At 50.9% G+C, this 21410-nt stretch overlaps 9 protein-coding genes across 9 annotated transcripts; 4 read left to right on the top strand and 5 right to left on the bottom strand.

Moving 5' to 3' along the window:
* Positions 1-18: 18 nt before the first annotated feature.
* On the bottom strand, positions 19-6712 carry N7468_008672 (uncharacterized protein; the record flags this gene model as incomplete). Its single annotated transcript, XM_058477968.1, has 7 exons — positions 19-552; positions 611-1074; positions 1131-4284; positions 4348-4532; positions 4598-4643; positions 4881-6418; positions 6472-6712. The coding sequence occupies 7 exons, from the start codon at positions 6710-6712 to the stop codon at positions 19-21; spliced, it is 6162 nt and encodes a 2053-aa protein (XP_058328313.1).
* A 761-nt stretch (positions 6713-7473) lies between these two features.
* On the bottom strand, positions 7474-8495 carry N7468_008671 (CCDC90 family protein; the record flags this gene model as incomplete). The annotated part of the gene is made up of 3 exons (XM_058477967.1): positions 7474-7531; positions 7590-7923; positions 7979-8495. The coding sequence occupies 3 exons, from the start codon at positions 8493-8495 to the stop codon at positions 7474-7476; spliced, it is 909 nt and encodes a 302-aa protein (XP_058328312.1).
* Positions 8496-9298: 803 nt separating this feature from the next.
* Positions 9299-10103, bottom strand: N7468_008670 (putative DnaJ chaperone (Caj1); the record flags this gene model as incomplete). Its single annotated transcript, XM_058477966.1, has 4 exons — positions 9299-9863; positions 9918-9978; positions 10028-10042; positions 10097-10103. 4 exons carry the CDS (start codon positions 10101-10103, stop codon positions 9299-9301), a joined length of 648 nt encoding a protein of 215 aa, XP_058328311.1.
* Positions 10104-10847: 744 nt separating this feature from the next.
* Positions 10848-11315, top strand: N7468_008669 (uncharacterized protein; the record flags this gene model as incomplete). The annotated part of the gene is made up of 1 exon (XM_058477965.1): positions 10848-11315. The coding sequence occupies one exon, from the start codon at positions 10848-10850 to the stop codon at positions 11313-11315; it is 468 nt and encodes a 155-aa protein (XP_058328310.1).
* A 584-nt stretch (positions 11316-11899) lies between these two features.
* Positions 11900-13163, bottom strand: N7468_008668 (uncharacterized protein; the record flags this gene model as incomplete). Its single annotated transcript, XM_058477964.1, has 3 exons — positions 11900-12915; positions 12972-13037; positions 13097-13163. 3 exons carry the CDS (start codon positions 13161-13163, stop codon positions 11900-11902), a joined length of 1149 nt encoding a protein of 382 aa, XP_058328309.1.
* Positions 13164-15820: 2657 nt separating this feature from the next.
* Positions 15821-16342, top strand: N7468_008667 (putative COPII vesicles protein Yip3; the record flags this gene model as incomplete). The annotated part of the gene is made up of 1 exon (XM_058477963.1): positions 15821-16342. One exon carries the CDS (start codon positions 15821-15823, stop codon positions 16340-16342), a length of 522 nt encoding a protein of 173 aa, XP_058328308.1.
* Positions 16343-16488: 146 nt separating this feature from the next.
* N7468_008666 (uncharacterized protein) lies at positions 16489-17484 on the top strand (the record flags this gene model as incomplete). Its single annotated transcript, XM_058477962.1, has 1 exon — positions 16489-17484. One exon carries the CDS (start codon positions 16489-16491, stop codon positions 17482-17484), a length of 996 nt encoding a protein of 331 aa, XP_058328307.1.
* A 945-nt stretch (positions 17485-18429) lies between these two features.
* Positions 18430-19420, top strand: N7468_008665 (Frag1/DRAM/Sfk1 family protein; the record flags this gene model as incomplete). Its single annotated transcript, XM_058477961.1, has 4 exons — positions 18430-18484; positions 18547-18634; positions 18687-18956; positions 19012-19420. The coding sequence occupies 4 exons, from the start codon at positions 18430-18432 to the stop codon at positions 19418-19420; spliced, it is 822 nt and encodes a 273-aa protein (XP_058328306.1).
* Positions 19421-19744: 324 nt separating this feature from the next.
* Positions 19745-20885, bottom strand: N7468_008664 (tyrosine-protein phosphatase; the record flags this gene model as incomplete). The annotated part of the gene is made up of 5 exons (XM_058477960.1): positions 19745-20243; positions 20314-20499; positions 20550-20629; positions 20686-20722; positions 20779-20885. 5 exons carry the CDS (start codon positions 20883-20885, stop codon positions 19745-19747), a joined length of 909 nt encoding a protein of 302 aa, XP_058328305.1.
* Positions 20886-21410: the final 525 nt, after the last annotated feature.

Genomic DNA, 21410 nt, shown 5'->3' with positions numbered 1-21410 from the left:
ACTAGGTCTGCTCTGGGATTAATCGGTGGGACCCACGCCATCTCTTCTGGTCTCCGCGGCTTCTCCCCGAAGGAATCGACCCACCTCTCGTTCGGCATCGACCAAATCAGCTTCATTCTTCCGCGCAGCATTTCCAAAGAGGCATTGCCATAGATCGTCCTTCTTAACCATCTCTCCCCCCGAAACACCGGAGGTCATTAATCTCGTAAGAGGAGCATCCTGCATTTCCATAGAATTGGCAGAATCGATGGCAGTCTCGGTGAGATCTTCAATTAATGGTTCGGCTGCTGCATTGTTCTTCTGCTTCTCCTTCTCCATGATGTGGGCGAGACGCCGAGCCACCGATAATTCGTAGATAGACTCCTCCACAGTGCCAGAGACCAAGTACATCCATACTGTGGTTGGGCGGTGCTGGCCAATTCGATGCACACGCGCAATTGCCTGAAGTTCAATTGCGGTGTTGATTAGGGGCTCGCACAAGAAGATGTGGGTGGCATTAATCAAAGTTAAGCCTGATGATTGGGCTTTACCATGTAGCAAAAAGCACTCAACCTAAGAATAGTTAGATAAAAAGTGGAAAAGGACGAGAAAGGAACTAAAGTATGCTTACCGAAGGATCCTTCTTGAACTTCTCAATACCTCCCATGGTATCGACACTGCTGCTCGTTATTTTGAATCGATGAAAGGCCCTTTGCAGGACCGCCAAGAAATTTTTGTACTGAGAGAATACAATCGACTTTGCCCCCGGGTCGGACTCTCGGAGCCAAATGATATGGCGGGCTAAAGTGTCGATCTTGGTTCCGAAGGAGCCATCCAGATCGATGGTCTTGATCTCGTTGAGGAGGCCCGTACTAATATCACTGTAGATGGCATTCCTTGAGTGCTTTTCATAATCAGAATCAGACTTGACCATAGGCTCTTCCTCTTGGGCAATCATTTTTTGTGGTTTGTATGTTATTTGATGAAAGTCGTTATGTTTTAGTGGCTTTTTGCACATGGGACAAGTCCGGTGCTGGCGCCACCATAGCCGCAAACAGTCAGTGCAATATTTGTGACCACAGACAGTGAGAACACCTGAAGGGTCAGCACGGATAATCATATAGCTTGGCTGAGATATCAGCTGCACTTACCGACTTCGAAGCTGGACTGGCAGATAATACAGATGCGCGAATTTTCGTCTGAGTTGGCGTCGTCACGAAGATGAAGTAGATATCGTTTCTTGGATTTTAGCGAAGAAATTTTGTGCTCCATGCCCTCTTCTTGCTTCAACTTTGTGGCAAACAGCTCTTCATCCATAGGTTTCCCGGCGTTCTCCTCATCGTACGGAGCGACTGTATCTGAAATTTGCTGCAGATGACGATAGTACTCGAGTCGATTATTCATCGTGTCTCGAAATATTTCAACCTCTTTTTCCAACTGCGACGACACTTTCAGTTGATCAGCTATCATCTGGCCGGCATTCTTCAAGACCTGTGACACTACTTCGAGTTCTGCACGAGCCCAAGACTTTCCTTCGCTCGCATCCCATTCAAGTGCAGTCGCTTTACTGCGCAGCTCACTTACAATTCCACGAAGAGACACGCCAGATGGTGGTAGTAAACTATCGCGGGTGTTCACGACGGAAATGTAGAGCTGTGGAGAAGGGCCCTCGCCTTTTTGTGCTTGGACAAGTCCAGCTTTGATCTCATGAGAAATCAGGACGTTGGTCTGACCAGTAAGAGCATCATGTCGGTCGGCATACATCGTCCGCAGAGCCTCCATGTAGACATACATCTCATCCTGGTGTTTTGTTGATCGCTCATACTCATCTCCCTCAAGCTGGGCATCTTCCTCTTGGTCAATGAGTGACTGCGAAACAAGCTTGGTCATAATATCACGCCATTCGATGTACTTCTCGGCATGTTTGTTCAAAGCCTCACAGAGGTCTTCAAACCTGTTAAGCAGACCTCGGGATTCGATTCCCCTGCTGTAGATGTGTGGCTTCATTTTGGGGATCTGTACAAATTTCTTGTCACGCACCATATCCTTGATTCGCTGCATATACTGCTCAACCTTTCGAGATATATCGCTTAACAGTTCCTTTCGAATTATTTTGGCAGCTTCGTAGCCCTCTTCTTCTTTTTTCTCGAGAGCTTTGAACTCTTCAGAGTCAGGCTGTGTCAATTGGGGATCCGACTTGATCTGGTAATATCCGTTGGCAGTGAAGAAAACTGCAATATGCTGGATCTCCAGAGCAGAGCGAAGTCGTATTCGCCATTGTCCGACGCGATTATTTTTATCTGATTCCTCGTCATCACTTTCTGCTGTTTCGGGGGTGGTATTTCGTGTGCCTTTAAGCATGTTCTTATGCATCAGAAGCTGGGCTCTGCTATCCTCCACCAGTTGGGTGGAGTGTTTCAAAGCTGCCTCCCATATGGCAAGAGATTCCTTCCTCCGTTTGGCGTTTTCCAAGATCTGTCCACGACGGAGTTGAGATAACAGCAACGACCTCTCTTCATTTCGGATTGCTGCATCTGTGTTGTCCATCATGACCTCGAGAACCTCGTCAACAGTGCGCAGGGGACCATTATTAGCACCCAGAACTCGCCGGTTCAACCCACTGACCTCGGGATGAAGGCAGGTTTGGCGAAGCCTCGTCAACCAGGTACGCATTCGCTCAACAATGGCAGGGTCCTCCGGATCCCAGTCCTCGTGAAGGGGTGCTCCTTCCGCATTCAATCCACACTGGTCACACATTTCTTCAAAGAGTTGACCGTAGTGTTGCTCCTCAATAGCAGTGAACGGAGTAGTAATGACAACCCTCTTTTGAAGTGGCAGCTTGAGCTCATCACGCACTTGATCCTTGCTATGCCGCAACGTGATAGCCTTGATGATGTGCGCTAGGACTGACCCAAATCTGGAATACAATCGTTTCCATGTCGCATTAGAATGACAAAATGGTTGGTAATGGAGGAAGAGCAAGAGGCCAAAAATATCGTCAATATCGCGACGTAACGGTGTGCCAGTCACAGCCCAGGCATTCTGTCGCGGAATCAACCGAGCCACCTTGGCTGCGTTGCTGACGCCACTTTCAACCATTTGTGCTTCATCAAGACAGACACGCCACCACGAAATACGAACCAATGGTGTTTTTCGAGGTGCGAAACGTTTCTCATGACGTAAAGCCCTCCCGGGGTTTACTCCGGAATAATGGATCTCGCGAGCAATTACATTGTATGTCGTGAGAACAACATCGTATTCTGCGAGCTCCTCGATGGTCAGATGGTCGGAATCTTCCTGTCCACGCTTGATGCCCTCATAATGATGCACCTGGAGATGAGGGGCATGCTGTTGGATTTCTTGCCTCCACTGTTCCAGGATCGCAGGAGGTGTGATAATCAAAGTGGCCTTCGACGCTCGCAATCCATCAGGATCAGGCTTTACCTCGACGGGCCGCCGGTTCAAATTCATCAAGGTGATGATCTCAACAGTTTTCCCGAGACCCATCTCCTCGGCGAGAATCCCACCTTTCAAGTAATGAGCTGCATCATCCCACGGCGCAAGATCAGTGGTAATCGTCAAGTAAAGATGGCTGAAATAGCAAACTTGTCCATTGGCGTCTCTCATCTGCTTGAAAGAGGCTGGAAGCACACCCTCTTGAACCCTACTGACGGGCACAACCTTCCCGTCTGGCCGTAGCTCCATTCCTTCTCTCCACAAGAGCCAACGGACAGCTCTTCGCTGGAAAGGGAAAAGTTTACAGGCCAACTCGGGGCATACAATTTCGGCAGACGCGCTTTCTGTGTTCGGTGGTACGTGGACACTCTTGTAAAATTCCCGGGGAGACCAATGCGTTGGGTCTCCCAATAGCTTTTCGCGGATCGTAGATTGAGAGTCCGCCTTCGCCTGCCCGCCTAGGGCATATTTACCAAATACCTCCAGCACTGAGTCATGTACATGATTAAAGTCAGGGATGTTAGATGAATTCTTCCATAAAATGGCTACCTCAAGGCAAAATGAGCCCCCTGTTGATGATAGTACTGCTTGGTAGCAGGCTGTTGGCTCCCGGTTCGAGTACCTATGAGCAGAGGGTAGGCCGTTCGTATATTTCAGGTGCTCAAAGATTTCTGCCCTCGAGTTATCGAACGTTTGATGGAAGAACGGCTTGCTTTCGGCATCAACAGTCTTCAGGTTGATTTTATGGATAGAACAACCTCTGTCCACATCTTCGATGGTGGTGAACTCAATCAATACTGGAAAGGAATATTTATGATCTGATAGAGCTGCAGTGGTGCTTTGGAAGTTCTAGATGGAAGGCGCGGTGATTAGCAGCTTCTTGGTGACTTAAAAGCGGTGTTTGAAACTCACCATGCGCAATGATAATCTAGCTAACGGAATGTATCCGACGGGTATTCCAGCTGAGGTGAGGCCTACGGTGTCTGACAGGCTGAACGGGCCATTCCTGCCAACCTTGCGCCGCTTTGTGGGGGGCTCATCTCCGTTTGACGCATTCTGGTGCTCAAGTGTGGAGAGTAATGACTGAGGAGCTGGGGCTATATCAGGAAGATATCAGCTTCTCAATCTTTTGCAAAATGTTCCAGAAACTGCAAAAACTCACCAGAGAACGATAAATCGTCTGCGACCACGCCCATTTTGCGCGATTTCTTGAATCGCGTTATAGGATTTCACAGCGCGAAAGGATTAAGAGAATGCGTGCCAGAATGCGTGCCAGAATGCGATTACTAGTATCTTATCAGCAGAGTCATGTGATGATAGTGGCGTCTTTGTTCCGAGGTTCCGATATGAAGGACATTGTATACAAGAAGTAATTCAAGGGTCTAATGTTCCTAATCCTTCGAACAGCCTAACTATAGGGGCCCTCTACCTAGCATACTCCTTACACTATCTCTACCCAGCCCATCCAAGCCATTCGAGATCTGAGACTGATCTTGTACCTTGCCCGCGCCTTCAGTATCATCGACGACAACGCCATTGACCGCCTTAACGGCTCTTGAGTATCCAATCCCGTTCATGGTGCTCTGGAAATGATCCGACGTGCTCCCTGATGATGTAGAATTCTCTCCGACCACGGATTTGTAGTGTGCCTTTCCGGACTGAGTTGTCATGAGCTTAGAGGGACCTGCGGCTAAAGAGAAAGTCGATATGCTCGATCCTCCTGTACTATGGATCTCAAGGCCACGCTGCATCCACGCGTCAATGGACGTTACATTGACTCCAATACCGTAAGTTGCGTTGACCACCAAGGGATACTCAAAGGTGGTCTCATTTGACGAGGGATTCTCTCCCAGCTTGATGATGACGTTTGTGCCAGACGTGAGCTGTCTATTGACCTGACTGTATCCATCTTGGTTCAAGAACCCGTAATTAGAGAACTTCAGGCTTTGAGACCACGAATATTGTGATGATTTGGAGCTGAAAGTCCTCTCTGCGATGACCGAATAAGCCAGTGTCTCGTTGCCTCCCGTCTTGTTCTGGACAAGGTTTCGGGTGATTTTGAATTCAGGGGCCGGTGCCTCCACACGGGGAGCTATGCTTTCAGAAGCAACAGTAGGTGATGTGGAGGTTTCAGTGAACAAGAAAATATTTCCGGTTACCACCCAGTTCGAATTGACAGTTTCAGAGAGCGTGGCCCTTCCATCTTCGGAAAGATTCAGACCAGTGACACGAATCTCGAAGGAATGATCCTTACCATCCTGAAGGATTGGTAAGAACGGTGAAATATCAATCTCTGGCTGTCGCAGATCGAAGGCATCAATACCGACAATGGGCCGCCAGAACCCGGGGGCTACACCTCCCGTAAAGATCACAGGGAAAGGCCAGACAACACCCGCAAGGGTTCCATCAATATACAATTGAACTTCGCGGAAGGGTGAGTATCCATAAAGCTCACCCACAGTCCCCGTGAAATCCTCGGTGTCCTCAGTGAAGACATTTGACCACCAAAATTCCTCCTGGGCTTGACCACAGGCTGAGATTGAAACAACTGCACGGGAAACCTCCGCAGGGATTGTGTGTAGGGACGTCGCGTTATCATTGGGTAGGGTGAAAGCACTGGCAGCGTTCGAGTTCGCTCTTTGAGCAGAGATTGGCAAAATGATATCTGCAAGTGTCGCAGTATTTTCAGAGGAGAAATGGGCTGTCAGAGTCACATTGAAAGGACCGGTATAAACATCTGAGATGATATTGCCCAGGTCAAAGATGAGCTTTTGAGGCTTCTTCCACAAAGCAATATACTGTGACATCTCCTTGATATAGGTCCAGATGATACCAGATGCCGTTGGCTCGGCAGTGGAAGTTCTAAAGACCTCCGAGTCTCCCAAATACATGAGTGCTAAGCGATCAAACTGACGACCACGGGAGGTGACCGTGAGGTTGATCCGGACGGTATCAAAATCACAACCTGGGGGCTGGTAGTTCCCTGGTGATATTTAGCAGAGTTTTCTGTCGAATTGTATGACACTCAGCTCCTACCTACGAACGGGGCCCCGTAACTGGAGCCGAACGAATGCTCCATGAGCAGCATATCGAGGTCGCAGCTACCGCCCGTGGCCATAGAGACGGGTTGATAAACTTGAAACACATCTTGAAGATGTGTTGTTCCGAATGGCTCTATAACCGACTGTCTAGCGGGCCGAAGAGGACTTGGAGATGATGAGACCAGTGGGAGGTATCCACCGAGGAAAGCCCATGAGACCAGTGAAAGGATAGCCATGGCCTTTGGATCTAAAGTTCAAATGAGGTGACTGTCTCCAAGAGGGCTAACTACAGAAGAGCCCAGTAGTTCAATGAAAGAAGGGCACCATGGAAGCTCCAGCTCGACGTTTGCCTACAAGCGGGGGAAACAACCAGGTATAACGAGCGGCAGCAAAGGCAAGGCCCACGCGGCGGGGTTTAAGACCTGTGAAGTTAGTCAGGACGATAACACACTAAATCAGAGGCAGGCACATCTTTCATTGCCTCGATCGCAACTGCCTCAATGTGAGCGGGGCCTTGAGATTAGTCTGAAAAATGCAACATTGGTCCATTTACCCCTGAAGATAAGCCGGCCCCTGAACGGGGATCCATGAATGCCCACCGGAGTTCCGGCGATGTGGTGGGCCATCGCCACAGTGCGCTCCTAAAGAAGCCGGCTTGACAAGCTCCATGCACTTTGTTACCCCCAAAGTGTCCCAAGTGATCACACAGTGTTTTGACGTTGAACGGGAGCAAAAGAGCTACCTGTTGTTGTCCAAATCCTGATAAGAGGCAGGCTAGTCCACGCAATACAGTAGTTCAGCATAGTAGATCTATTGAGCTCTAAATAAAAACCTCGGGAGAAGAAGGGGACTCGAAAAAGAAGCAAATGCATATGTGGTGTACAAAGGAAAAAAGAAGTTCATTGAGATTCTCTTGTCTCATGTGGAAAAGCACCTCGCATAAATAACAAACACTCCGTAGCCATGCATATTAGTTCCAAGGGTACAAAAAGATGATTTACATAAACAGGCGCCAGGCACCAAGAATCAGAGCAGCGGTACCAGTGCAGACACCCCTATAGTATGGTTAGCAATTGATCCTGTAATGGGCTTGGGGTACTAGGGAATCCATACATCAGCCATTGGACGGTCGAGAATTTGACCGATTCAACTCGCTCTCGAAGCCCAGCAACCTCCTGCTCGATGCGAGTCTCCGTTTCTTTGATTCGCATCTCTTGGCCATTTGCCTCTTCACGGATCCGTCCTTTCTCCAGGTTCAGATCTAGACGGACCGAGGCTTGTGTTCGGCCAATCTCATCTCGCAAGCGCGAGTTGAGCTTTGCAAGATCAGCAGAGATTTTCTCGTGCGAGGAGCGAGTGGACTGTGCTTCGGTCGAGTCGGCGTTCAGAAGCTCGGAACGGAGTTTCGCGAAGTCAACTTTTTGAGTATAGGTGGATCTCTCTGACTCTACGAGGCATTAGCATAAGGCGCATATGAGATTAGGCAGATAAGATGGTGTTACCTTCACGTAGCACCATCGTCCGGGTCAAATTCTGGATAGACTCCTGGATGATGTCGTTTAACACACGCATCATGGCGACAGCCTGCTCCTCACTGAACCCTTCGGCTTGTAGGCGCTTCACAAATCGTAAAGTATCAAAGTGATGATCACGCTGGCAAGCCGGGGTCGCATGGAAGGCACGGTGGGCCGGCTTGAAAGCAGCGACATAGACTCCATTATGACGAACGGGATTGCCGGTAGGCTCGGGGCGTTGAGACGGCACCGCATAGACAGAGCGTCGCCGGGCACCGCTGATTCCAAGTTGAGGCTCCCGCAGAGCAGTCGAGAACGCCCGGACGAACTGGGTCGAGCTGTTCGTTGAGGGTAATTGACGGGGAAGTGGGCTCCAGCCTTGGTGTAGCTGTTTGGTGCTGAACGTGGGGTGATGGGAGGAGACAGTCGGGCGAGAGGAACTGTTCCATGTTAGACGGGGAAGGATGCTCCGAGGCACCTCGACAATATGTTTCTGAGGCGCCATAGCGCAAGCGTGTATCGATCTCAGTGAGAACCTGCGAATTTGAAAGTGACGCAAAGAAGAGGGAAAATCGGAGGGGATGACTAACGCCGGGAAAGATCAACGGGCACCCGGATTGGCCCCGCTTGCGTCGGGAAACTATACACAGCCATCGGCCAAATTTAGAATCATTTCCATATATTCATTGCTTTCGAAGTTTCTTCTCCTGTGAAATGTTGATAACTATGCAAACTGCGGCTAGAGGGGTCATTTCATTCCCACCAGGTACTAAAAGTGCACCTGTCGACTAAAGACATATTATCGGACAAGACACCAAGAGCATTGGTCATATATTTCTGGATATAGCAGATTTTGCCGCAGCCGAGAGCATGAATCAGTGATTCTACCAAGTTTTACCTTATAGAATAATTCGTCATTTACTAGTCACGTAGAAATACTGCATAATCTGGCGCAAGCGATGAGTTGCCATGCCGTGTGTGTTGGGTAATATCACAGCTACATTGGCAGTATTTGCAACGTATATCCCACCTCAAGTATCTCTTTTGCTGATCTATTCTGGTAAGCTTCTATGTTGATATCTTATATTCCAAGGAGTATTGTGTGTTGTATCGTTTTGCGATCTTGACCCATGCACGTCAATAGATCCACAGTAGCGTTGGTCTAGGCTGCACGCTATCGATAAGACATGTAGTCCGGGGCATATAGTGACGATTCATGAGCATTCCAAGGTTGCATATATCTACATTATCTATCTGGCTTGTACTGATCCGATTCAGCCAATTCCATCCCCTTATAGTCTCCTATTCTCAACGCCCCATTGTGGTCTGGAAGACCTTGGCCGCCAATTCACTCAAGAGGCGGGCCCGATCTGGCTGCGGAAGGTCCACGAAAACCTCATACACACTTTTCCCCTTTGCATCACGGACTGCTCCGAGACGATTACCCGCCACAGCACCAGCGAGTGCGCCGGGAACATTACCCACGATAAACCCCAGAGCGCCACCACTCACGCCACCCACAATCCCCCAGAATCGGGAGGTGGGGCGGCTTCGTCCATTATTTCCTTCTTCCGCCAGGCCTTCCTCACGCAACATCTCCTCAAATACAGAGCCAAATTGTTCGGAGTCACGTTCGTCGCGGTTGCCAAACCCAAAGCTCGACCATGAGAACCCGCTAGGCCCGCCCTGTGGGACCTCGTCGTCGACCTCTTCTTCAGCCTCTTCGTAAGCGCAGGTAGCATCGTATTCTTTGCGCCGGTTTGGGTCGGAGAGAGTGTAGTAGGCATCGTTGATTTCCTGGAACTTCCGGGTTCGAGCAGGTCGGTCTGGAGAGTCTGCGGGCACGCGATCTGGATGGGATTTCAGCGATTCCCTGGAGCAGTCAGTGTGAGATAACATCGCAAACAGGCCAGTCGACGCTATTCACCTTTTGTACGCGGAACGGATCTGCTGCTGAGTAGCATCACGGGCGACTCCGAGAATCTTGTCTGCGGTAGAATTAGAGGCTAGTCTGGCATGAGCAGGAGGGATACATACAGTAGTCCGGGGTTTCTATTGGAAATGTTAGTTATGATTCCCCGGGGGAAACTAGGAATGCGGACGTACGTGGCATGGTTGATACTCGAATTTATCGAAAGGATAAGAGGCCAGGAACCTTGGGCAAGCGCAAATGATATATGAAGACCCGCGCGCATGACGTATCCATATCTAGTTATATGGGGTGAATGCAGCCTTATGGCCTGGTTTATAAGGTGTCAAAGACAGACTCCACGCTTAGCCCGAAAAGAAGGATGACAGGCTGTGCGATTCGTCAGGTCCCAGCCACCTTGATTTCCAGGGGCACTTGCCTGTTACAAGGGGAAATCTTTTAAGAGCTCTGTAAATAAGTGGATTATAACTAAGTGTGCCTTTTCTCATTCTACACGGTCCAGAACTTCTCTCTGCATAGCAGATCCTGTGGTGGAGTAGATGTACGCAGCGGCCTAGACCACTCAGTCTGTCGTCCTGCAGCCCTTAGCGGGCTCACCTGCATCGGTCTGGATTTTTTTGGGGCATTTTTTGGCCCGTCTTTTGCTCTTCAGGTTGCCACAAGCAAGACCCAATTTCTCCTCTCGTTTTAGTCGAAATTGCTTTTGTGCCCCTTCAATATTCTTTGCAAACGCCGGGAGCGCACTCTGGTCTGACCATTTCCCCGCAATCCTTTTCGAGACTCGCAAACGCCCGCGAACGTAACAGCATAGCTGCACCGACAGTCCGCTCAGAAGCTCAAACCACATCAGCAAGTGCGTATCCGCAACAATGGGTTGGTTTGACGGTCCAAAGAGTCATCACTCTTCATCAATCCACAATAACCACTATGTCCGCCGCCGTCAAGTCTCTCCTGCAGCCGCAAGTCGGACTACCTGAGCACTCACCATGCGCGACACTCCGCACCCTCTATCTTCAGCTTCGGACGAGGGTGGGTGGTGGTCGATCCAGCCCGTCTGTCTTTTCGTCTTTCTCGTCCTCGTCTCGCCGAGCTCGGCCTCGCGACGGGTTCATGCAGCGCATGGTCCGCTCGATCAAGAAGCTCTTCCGCGACATCTACCGTTACGCCCGCAAGAACCCTATCAAGGTCTTCCTGCTGGTGATAATTCCGCTTCTGACCAGTGGTATCCTGCCCAAGCTTCTTGCCATGATTGGTGTCCGGTTACCTCACGGGATCCATACCGCCCTGGGAGGTAGTGCTGGACCCGGTGCGCGGGCGATGGGAGGAGGTATGGAGAATAAGGGACTGTCTGACAGCGTCAACTCGCTGGTAAGCATTGCCAAGATGTTTGCTTAAGCGGTGCATTTGGACGTTGTACGCCCGGTCCTAGCTCCTAATGACTGATGATATGACGTTGAATTTCCTTTGTCCCAAGTTGAATCTTTGCTTGTTGATATTCATGCGTATCGGGGGGGGGCTCTCTGGTATGAAAAGTGTCTATGTATAAAGACTTAATATCCAGGAATGCACGTGAACAGTATAATAGAAAAGTCCTGCCTGATAGGGTACTTTGTCCTCTTTAAATAAGGAAAGCCGGGGGGTTGGTACCCAACGGTGGGTATCACTTGCGGGTCTTCATGCAAGACCTGCGCCCATTTGATTCTAGCTTGCCCTGACATATACTCGACTATTACTGGTCGCCTTGGAACTAGAGTTGTATGGCTCTTTAAGCTGATTCAAATTAAGAGTGAGGCGGATGCACCGAACGGTCTGGCTATGTGTTTCATATTATAGGTCGTCAAGCTCTATTGCGCGATACCCATTTTCCATTGCAATCTAAGAAATAATTTCGAGAAACAAACCTGCTATGAGATGCTTATGATATAAGGTTTCTTTTTCAACGGAATCAATCGCTCCGTCATGCTGTTTTGGACACGTCCTTATGACCGTTGAGCACGCTTTCCACGTCTGCGAGTGGAGCCATTGGTTGAAGTCGCAGTAGTCTCGCTGGCCTCGGCCTCAACCTCTTCTACCTCGTCGACCTCGTGAGAGGCCGAGGTGCCCAGAATACGACCAATGGTCTTGTTAAAGCCCCAGATGGGCAGACTGAACAGGATAGTATCCCGGATAGTAGGGCGATGAATCTCATCAATATCCAGCAAGAACTCCTGGCGTTCACCGTCCTCAGTCTCCTCCTCCAGGAACACATTGCCGCTAGACTCGACGATCAGCACCTTGCCGTTCTCGGCTATGACGCGCTTGCGTTCACCCGTGGGGACAACATTCTCTGTAGGAGTCGAAGTACCAGAGTTGTGACGCGCAGCCCGACCGCCCTTCTTTTCCTTGCGGCTCTCCTTGTCCATCATGCGCTTCTGACGACGGTTCATAGCCACCGCGCCCTCGGAAGGCTCCTGGGGTGCCGGGGCAGGGGCAGGGCCGTCGAGACCCGGAATGCCACCCACGCTCGAGTCATCGCCCCACGCAGCTCGGCGCGCCTGGCGGATATAGCGGTCGACAAACTCGCGCTGGCGCTTCCACCCTAGGTACAGAGCACCGTAGTGGGCGGCACCGCCAAAGACCACGAACAGACCCATCAGCACGGAGCCCAGGCCGGGGCGGAACCGAGTGTAGTAGTAACCCGTGCCCTTCCATCGAGGAAATCCGTTCTTGAGAAAATGGTCGTAGCGCTCGCGATTGGGACCGCGGAGAACGTTGGCGACGAGGTTTAGGCGTGCGGAGCGGGCATTGGCGTTCTTGACGGCGGCGTCGACTTCGCGCTGCGAGGGGCCCTTGTTCACATGGACGCCGGGCTGGGTGGACTTGGACTTGCTCTTGTCCTTGGCGTAGTTGGCAACGAAGGTCCGCTTGACCTTGTCAGGGTGGAGGGTGCGCGACTTTTGACGATGGGCCTTGGTGATTTGTTCTAAGTTGGCGTTGGGGTGGATATCAAGGAAGTCTAGGGAGGAGAAATCAGTGGATCATCGAGATCAATCTGGGAGCGAGGATCCGTACCGTAGAAAGTCACGTTAGGCCCTTCAGTTGCGGCGAGCTCGTCCCGGAGTCGAAAGATCTCATAATCTGCGAGTTGATTAGCACGAGCTCCAAGGGCTTGTAGGACACGATGCTTTGCCACGGACCTTCCTTGCTCCAGGCGGCCACCAGGCCAACGAAGACCAGGATCAGTAGAGACAGGGCAGTCTTCATGGTTGCTGAAGCACAGAGATTGCGTCCCTATAGAAGATCGATAGGTGGCTAGAACGAATCGCACCCGAAAGGGCGTTATCCACTTTTTCGTTTTTGTTTGTCCCTTTTTCTGCCGCTAGGTAGCCCCCCACTATTCCCCCTTTTCGCCTAAGCTGTATTGGTGATCTGATTAGGTTAGCTTATACGGGGAAATCCATTCCTACGAGGCTCATCATGCCTACCACCCTTGGACTATGGCTTTCGGAGTCTATTCTTGACAGGCATATTAGTGCGGCATTCCCAATTCTAGCTGTTTATTTCACCCGGAATCCTGCTAGTGATTACGCGAAGTATCAACTTGGTTTTCAAGATGAACTGGTTGTATTTTGCACGGTCGAGTACGTAATATTCGAATGCTATTCTGCCTGGCTTTAATGGCATATGTACCCGATTACCTGTTCAAGTGCACTGAGCAAAGGCTAATTTTCATGCTCAAACATTCATGTTACTCGAGCCTTCGGGATTGGTAGTGTAGGATATGTAACCATGAATATACATCAGTATTTGATGGGGTAGGTGAAGCGGTATGCACACAGACTTTTTGCCTCTTATTGTACCATCAGTGTAGGCGCGATTGTAAGGCCACTTTGCATCATACAGGCCCTTTAGGAATTCGGAAGCTGTCTTGCTAGAGGAACAGCGTGGTTGGAATCCATGAAGGTTCCACATCATATCATGCTGATAATCACCAGCACTAAAAGGAAGACACCCGCCAAAACCGATCGGTCGGAACATGCCTCGCCGACCCTCTTGGCTTTCTTGGGGGTGTATCTCCTCATATGTTTATCAATCACCAATATGTCGAGGACAATACGACCACGGGATCATGGGGAGCGATGCTAAGCGCAACTAAACTGATTATGAACTGGGGGCCTCTAGCGTTCATCTGCTCGGTGCCGCGAAGTTGCTTGCCGTATTGCTGTACCAGAATGCGGCCACGTAGAACTCGACCTCCTGTTGTTACGGGACAAAATGGAATGCCGTGGATAAGGATTATTGCGGGCAGGTCGAAAGCAGGTGCACTTCGCCGTATTTCACTAGTCAGATCAAAGTCAGCTGGCTAGAATCGTCCTCGATCAGTTCGCGAGAGCTGTTCAGATACCCAGTACTGTAGCTTATCTGATAAAGTAACATATCTTGGAGGTAACTTAGCAACCAAGCCCTGCTCAAACGCTAACTTAGCGTAGAGTAGACGGGAAGAGCTCCAAGATAACAGAGCAGCATCAGTCTTGGAAGGTCTTTCGTCGTCTTCAACCCAGGTTTATAATGCCTCCCACTTACGACGGCTATCGCTCAGTATTCACTGCTACATTTGCGAGCTGTGAACGTTGAAGAGAATCTATCATGCAGGCAGGAAGTGACTTTAGTTGTCAACGTTAGGCCAGTAGCCTTCCTGTTTCTTGTCGGCGTGACTGAGGATGTTGGGGATGCCATTATCAAGTGAGAATCTGATAGCCGCTCACCAGTGTAGTTGATGGTGGTCTAGGGATAATCCGTGTAAGAAGTGACGATGTAAGTGGGCTGAGGCAAAGATATTATGACGAAAGGTAGTTCTTAGGTTTTTGAAATAGGACTTGGCCATTCGGTGGCTTTGGCAGCACTGCATCGTCGAGTACGGAAAACTAGAAACCATATGAGGTCTTCTTCAAGAATGGCCTAGAGCAGGCACATGAGCCGGGATATAGAGACTTCGGGTTACCAGCGTCTCGTAGAGCATTCGGCAGTCATAGAGAAAACTCGGCAGCTCGCAGGACGAGAAATATTCTCGCAGCTTGACCATGAGCAACCCGATTGGCATATTGCAAGCACCAAACTCGAGAGCAAGAAATTCACTACGCAGTAGTGGATCAGAGGAGTGAGTCAACGGTGATGTCGGCCCGGTACCCAAGAGATGGGCTACAGTGACTTTCTTCGCAACTGTGACATAGGAAACAAACATTTCCGACTAACGATTATCTACCGAAATTTGACCCATTTCTGACCTATTTGGAGCCCTGAACAGTATCTGATATCTTTCCATGCACAGAAGACATAATCTGCATGGACATTACTGGTTGACTCGGTGGTACATTTCCAACCCGAGCTAAACCGAAAAGGCGGTCGGGCTGATCCACCGAATCTCATCGACGTGGCCCAATCGTCGAATAGGCGAAGTGAGGGGAAACCCTGGCGTTGCTTCCTGATGGACTAATCCAGACGTATAAAAAGATGACTGTCAACCCCAAGTAGTCGTATAAAGTGCGGTTGAGGGGTACGGCGCCCTCTCGACGAACACTGCCTATTCCGGGTGTTTTCCGCTCGCAGCTTGAGAACCAGTTCAGGAACCCGTTCGAGAATCAGTTTAAGGCATCAGAATGGCTATTCTTAGCCACTGAATAAACAGATCTTCTGGAGGTTCAGCTTAGGCTACCGGGTTAAAACCGGGGAGGGCAGTGCTGAAACTAGTCAAAAGGGGGTAAAGGCGCCGGGACAAAAAAAAGGGAGGCAGAAAAATAAAAACGGTCTAACGTGTTGTCCCTTCTGCCCCTGCGCAACCTTGGCATCTTGTCTTTTTCCGCTGACACCTCTCGACACAACTACTTCTCTTCTTCTTCATCTTCTCCATCGCTCCCTTCATCATGGCTATCCAAATTCCCATTGACGCGATCACCTCGCGGTTCGGCGATCGCTTCAACAGCATCCGCAGCCAGTCCCTGAGCAGTCGCTTCGCCAACTTACGCCCCATCTCCGAATTCCTCGACCTCAAGCGGATATCCAAGCCTGCCAACTTCGGTGAGGTCCAGAGTCGTGTCAACTACAACCTAGGCTACTTCTCCAGCAACTATGTTGCCGTCTTCGCCATGCTCAGCATCTACAGTTTGCTGACGAACCCGATTCTGCTGTTTGTCATCATCCTGGTCACTGGTGGCCTGTACGGTATCTCCAAGCTGGAAGGTCGGGACCTTGACATTGGATTCCGTCGCTTCAACACATCCCAGCTCTACACCGGCCTGCTGATCGTGGCTGTTCCTCTGGGTCTCTGGGCCTCGCCTATCGCGACCGCGCTCTGGCTGATCGGAGCCACTGGCGTGACCGTTTTCGGCCACGCTGCTTTCATGGATAAACCAATCGAAAATGCTTTTTCCGAGGAGGCGGTCTAGGTGGTCGGCCGCGAGCTCCTTACGATGCGCCCCGATGGGGAAGACCACCGAGGGCACGACCGGGGAGACACAATGGAGGACGGGGTTGGTGGGACGAGGATGCACGGGTGGAAGAGGTGGACAGTGAGGAGGAATACGAATGGCAGATGGCGCGCAACGGCCGTCCCATGCGGCAGCTGGAATATGGAGGACGAGGGCCACGCAGGCGGCCGGAGTACGAAGACTACTCCGATGAAAACGAATCAGTGATTAACGGCGGCGATTATGACTTGTACGATCATCAAGACTCGACCGTTTCCTATGCGGTTCAATTGGCGATGCGAGATAAGGAGGATCAATTGGTGGAGACGGCGCTGGAGCGGATTCGCCGTGCACAAATGCTTGGGAAGAAGAACGTGAAGCTTTCCAAGCGCGAACTGGAAGCTCTCGAGCGGAGACGTCAGACGAATGAGAATTCGGGCTCGAGCCGTCGGAACAGAGCAGGGTCTACCGCCAGTAGTAGGCCATCATCTCGTCGCAACGGGCCTACAGTTCCCGAAGAATTGGCTGGAGCATATCCGCCTTTTGCCTCGGGTCGCCCCCCTAGTTCGTCATCAAATCGTCCACGGACCCCGACCATGCAGTCATTGCGTCCGCAGTCGTCAAGCTCGAATTCTCCTCTCCGCCCGGGTTATCCTGGATTTCCTGACCGGTTCCCGCCTGCGGGTCGCCCGCAGTCAATCCAACAGCCCATATATTCCCGGCCGTTGCCAGACGATCCTCAATGGACACCAACGTACTACAATCCGATGCAGATGAATCCATACCTTCCGGAGCACGCTCCATATCAGCCACAACTTCCTACCGATCTTCGCGTTGGGCCGCAAAGCCGGCTGAATTATCCGACCGGGGTACCTCCGGTGGAGATGTCTTCTGCTCCAGCTCAGCGTCGGCAGTCGATCAGCAGCCGACAGGGTCAACCTCAGCCTCAATCACGAGGTCGGCCTGGAACTCCGGAGGAAGACTCCGAGACGTCCAGTGAGGAGGAGTCCAGCAGCGATGATTCGGATGTACAGATAGTCGGAGTGGTGGAGCGCCAGCCACCTGCCCAGGTCCAGAGACGTTCTGTCGCTGGAACCCGCAAGACTCGGAGCAGTCGATGATAATCGTAAAGGAATGAAGAAGGAAAGGCAAAAGTCTCCCTGGGAATGCCCTCTCGTGTTTTGTGTTTTTCTCGGGCTTCGTATTGCTATCGCATTAATCTTTGTCACTGTTTTTGGCTCCTGGCGTTATGGTTAGATCGAGCCCTGCATTAGTATAATAGATTCTCATGTGATCTTGATTTCTTTTCCCCCCTTCCCCTTCTTGGAATACATGCCTTTTTGCTTCTGCCTTATGGCACCCCAGATATACTATTTCGAGTGTGGCGCGAAGTAGAAGGCAACGATGGACGGAAATCAAAGCCACATGCTTAATGATCCGACCGGGCGCAATGGAGCGCGATTGGCTCAGCAGCGTCGAATTGCAGTGGAGCAGATGACGCGCTGACGAAACGCGCTTGAAAAGGAGCTTGGCATGACGCAAATCCGGTTCTACTCCAGCATTTCCAAGGAGAGCTGGTCCTTGCTTGGATCACATTTTCTTAAAGGGGGACCCTCCGTCCCTTTTTTGGTACCCCGAGGGTCGACTCGATCTCCAAGACAATACTCGTCACCCCGGATTGTCCCATACATTCCTGCTGTGCGCCACAACAAATTCTGCAACTGTACGCCTAATCTAAACCGTTCAGGGGTGTCGATCCTTCTTAGTGTTTGGAATGAGGAGAGATTGATATCTTAAAGCGATCTGTATAAAAGAAGTGTGAGTGGGGATATCCACAACTTGGACGATTTCGGCCGTGAAAACAAGACTGACTCCAGCAACCCCAGATTGCTTGCTTTGGACGGACTGGACGGACTGGACGGACTGGACGGACGTCTCGGTGGTGCTTGTCGCAGAATCTCTCCATCCATACAGCTATACAGGCCCGGCGCAAGAGGATAGAGACTCTCCCAGCTTAGCCCAATAAAAGTTGCAAGCAAACAGAGGCCAGCGCACAGATTGCAAAGATGTGGATTATCTCTTTCTGGATCTTTCCGGTCATCTCGGCCTGCATGTGGGTTGGTAAGTCTCCAAGCGACCCTGGTTGACCGTGGTGTGAGAGAGGGAATCTGACATTGAACCAGCGATGCTCATTGCCATGATCGCCACCTGGGCCAGAGATGGTGAGCCCATCTACCCCAACATGGACAGGAGCAGCGGCCAGACCATTGCGTAAGTGTCCCCTTGCCGAATCTCAGGATTGCCCCTCTAATTTTCTGCACAGATACATCTCGGACGTGGGTGCTTGGGGAGCAAAACCTCTCTTTATCACGGGCAGTGTCATCACGGTCGTCTTCTTGGACTTGGCCTTCCTGTCGGAGCGCTGGCTTCGACACGCTGGCCAGCTGATCCCCAACAAGGGGAAATTCGACAAGGCCTGCTCTATTCTCTCCATCTTTTTCGCTATTGCTGGTGCCCTTGGTCTGATCCTGCTGAGTATCTTCGACACGGCGCGCCACCCTCACCTACATGACGGGTTCCTTATTATGTTCATGTAAGTACGGGAAGACCTTTGATTGCGATTGACCGTTACCAACCTCAATATCTAGTGTCGGATACCTCGTCAGTGCCATTTTTATCTGTGCCGAGTATCTGCGCATCGGAATTTTCTACCGATCGCAGCACCGCATCCTGCTTGTCAGCTTCTGCATCAAGCTTGCCTTCGTCATTATCGAGATCGGTCTCGCAATCGGATTCGGTGTGTGCCATCAGAGCAGCAACAAATCCTTGAAGAACCCGGGCGCCATCCTCGAATGGGTCATCGCTTTTGTCTTCACTGGTTACATCCTCTCTTTTGTCATCGATTTGTTGCCCGCGGTCCGCACTCGGAGACATATTCCACAAGGCGAGAAGGCTGCTATGGCGCAAGCCCAGGCTCATGATAACATGCCCGCCGCGTCTTTGGAGGAGCCTTTGACAACTGATTCGGCCAACTACTACCGAGGCCAACGAGTTTAAACCAAGGACACCCCAAGATGAGAGCATCGTCACCTAGAATTGGCGCCGACGCCGGTTGATGTTTTTATGAGTCTCTATGTTTTGCATATTCCTGGTGCATATTCCCCCCCCTTTTTTTTTTTTGGGCATCTTTTCCCCCTCTCTTTTATTTGCGGATACCTGAATTGTATAATACTCGTAATCGGTTAATGGACGTTATGCAATTTCTTCTCTGTATATGTTCTAGGGTAGCTGTTGGTCCCCTTATTACCGTAGGCGTATCTACATAGGTCAAAAAAAGTATAAACAAACTCAAGAAAACGCTAATCAGCGACCCAAACCCGCTCAACCAAAAAGCATCTGTCGAATATTGTCTTGCACGTCCGCATTAATCCCGATCCCACTCAGATAATTCTGCACCCCACCGTATCTGCTCTGCAGATATTCCGTAGTCGCATCCACGAACCCTGGCGGGCAGCGCGTATATTCCTCTCCAAGCCCCAGGTCCCGGATCTCCTTCATGCGCTCTTCAAACTCCGGGACCAGCTCCAGCTCCGACCGCGAGTAGTCGTCAACGATCGCGGGCGTTGGGATCTTCTCACCCGCTAGAAGCAGCAGCATCAGGACGACCAGCCCCGTGCGATCCTTCCCTTGAGTGCAGTGCACCAGAACGGGATACGACGCCTTCCGCGAAAGCAACTCAAAGACAGACCGCAGCTCGGAGGTGCTCGCATCCAGCGTGTCTTGAGCCAGGCCCGTCAACCCACGCGGCTGCATCACTTGCTGGCCTACGAGCTTGACGGCGTCATTGCGGTAGCCCGTCGCGGCGAACGCGATAGCTTTTCTATTGACATTAGTTCCATTCTGACTCTTCTTTCTTTTTTTTTCCGTATCAACTCATGGCGAGGGCATACAAGTAATTAGACCAGTCCAATCTCCACAGCAGCGCATGTTCGAAGCTCTTGCCGGTCAAACTGATACGATGCAGTTGGGCATCTGGGATACGCAGCAGGTGCTCGTCTGGGCGGCCGGATGGGGGTCCGGTGGCGGACTCGGCTTTCTCAGCGCAGCGTTTGCGCGTGGCCATCTGGTGCTCCGTTCTGCCGAGGTTAGTGACAGGACTGCTTGCTTGCGTGCAGGTAAAGCATACGAAGACCGAAGATCGATCACCGAGGCTATATGCAGCTCCTCTGCGAGCCGGCGAGTATCGCGCTCCGAGGCATCATCTGGCTACATTCAATCAGCGGGGTTTGTCTAGCGCGTGGCTGGAGCGAGGCGTCGAGTACCCTTGCGCTACGGAAGAGCACGCCTTCTTTTACGATTCTAGGGAGCCGTCAGTGAATTCCAAGGGGGGTAAGAGGTTTGGATTCATGACGTACTGCGCACCACAGAAGTGGTTGATGGTGCGGCCGACATCCCGGAAGTTGATGATGTTGTCGAAGGGGCGATCTGGCGAGTCCAGGTCTACGCTGGACGAGCGGGCCATGAGGAGTCAAGATTCTTGAACCTTCAAGCTTGAAACCTTTCAAACTTTAAGATTCACGGCCAGGAGTGTTGACTGTGGAGACGAAGCTCCTAGTAAATGGCGGTGGGCGTTGGGCAGGAAATGGCCCCGTCTCGCCCTGTTTTGGCCTGAGCGTCGTCCCACTTATGCATTGCAGATCAAGTGAGCATCTCTACTCGTGTCAGAGGAACATGTTATCTCGACGGTTTGCATTGGTCATCTTGAGGCCGATGATAGGAGGATCTTTACAAGGGCAGCTTATCTGCAAAAGATACAATGCTGGCACAACTCTACGAAGTGCTTGTTAAGAGTCAAGTATGGACTTGGAGCGAGAGAAGATACTGATCGTCACACAGAAAGCCTTAAGACTTTGTTCATTACTAGTACTAGCATCAGTTTCAAGACGTACGTATATCTGGCTCCTCCAGCTCCTCCATCTACTGCATTGGAACTCGGGGGTTCCCTCAAAGAAAGGAAAGCTTGAAGAACGAATGTGCACAGATAAAG

Source organism: Penicillium chermesinum, assembly GCF_028974085.1.
Source record: "Penicillium chermesinum strain IBT 19713 chromosome Unknown utg000006l:1.0-2335141.0:1.0-2336784.0, whole genome shotgun sequence".
In the NCBI taxonomy this organism is placed as follows: domain Eukaryota; kingdom Fungi; phylum Ascomycota; class Eurotiomycetes; order Eurotiales; family Aspergillaceae; genus Penicillium; species Penicillium chermesinum.
The sequence above is the reverse complement of the archived record's forward strand: the minus strand, read 5'-3'. Positions and strand labels throughout refer to the sequence as shown.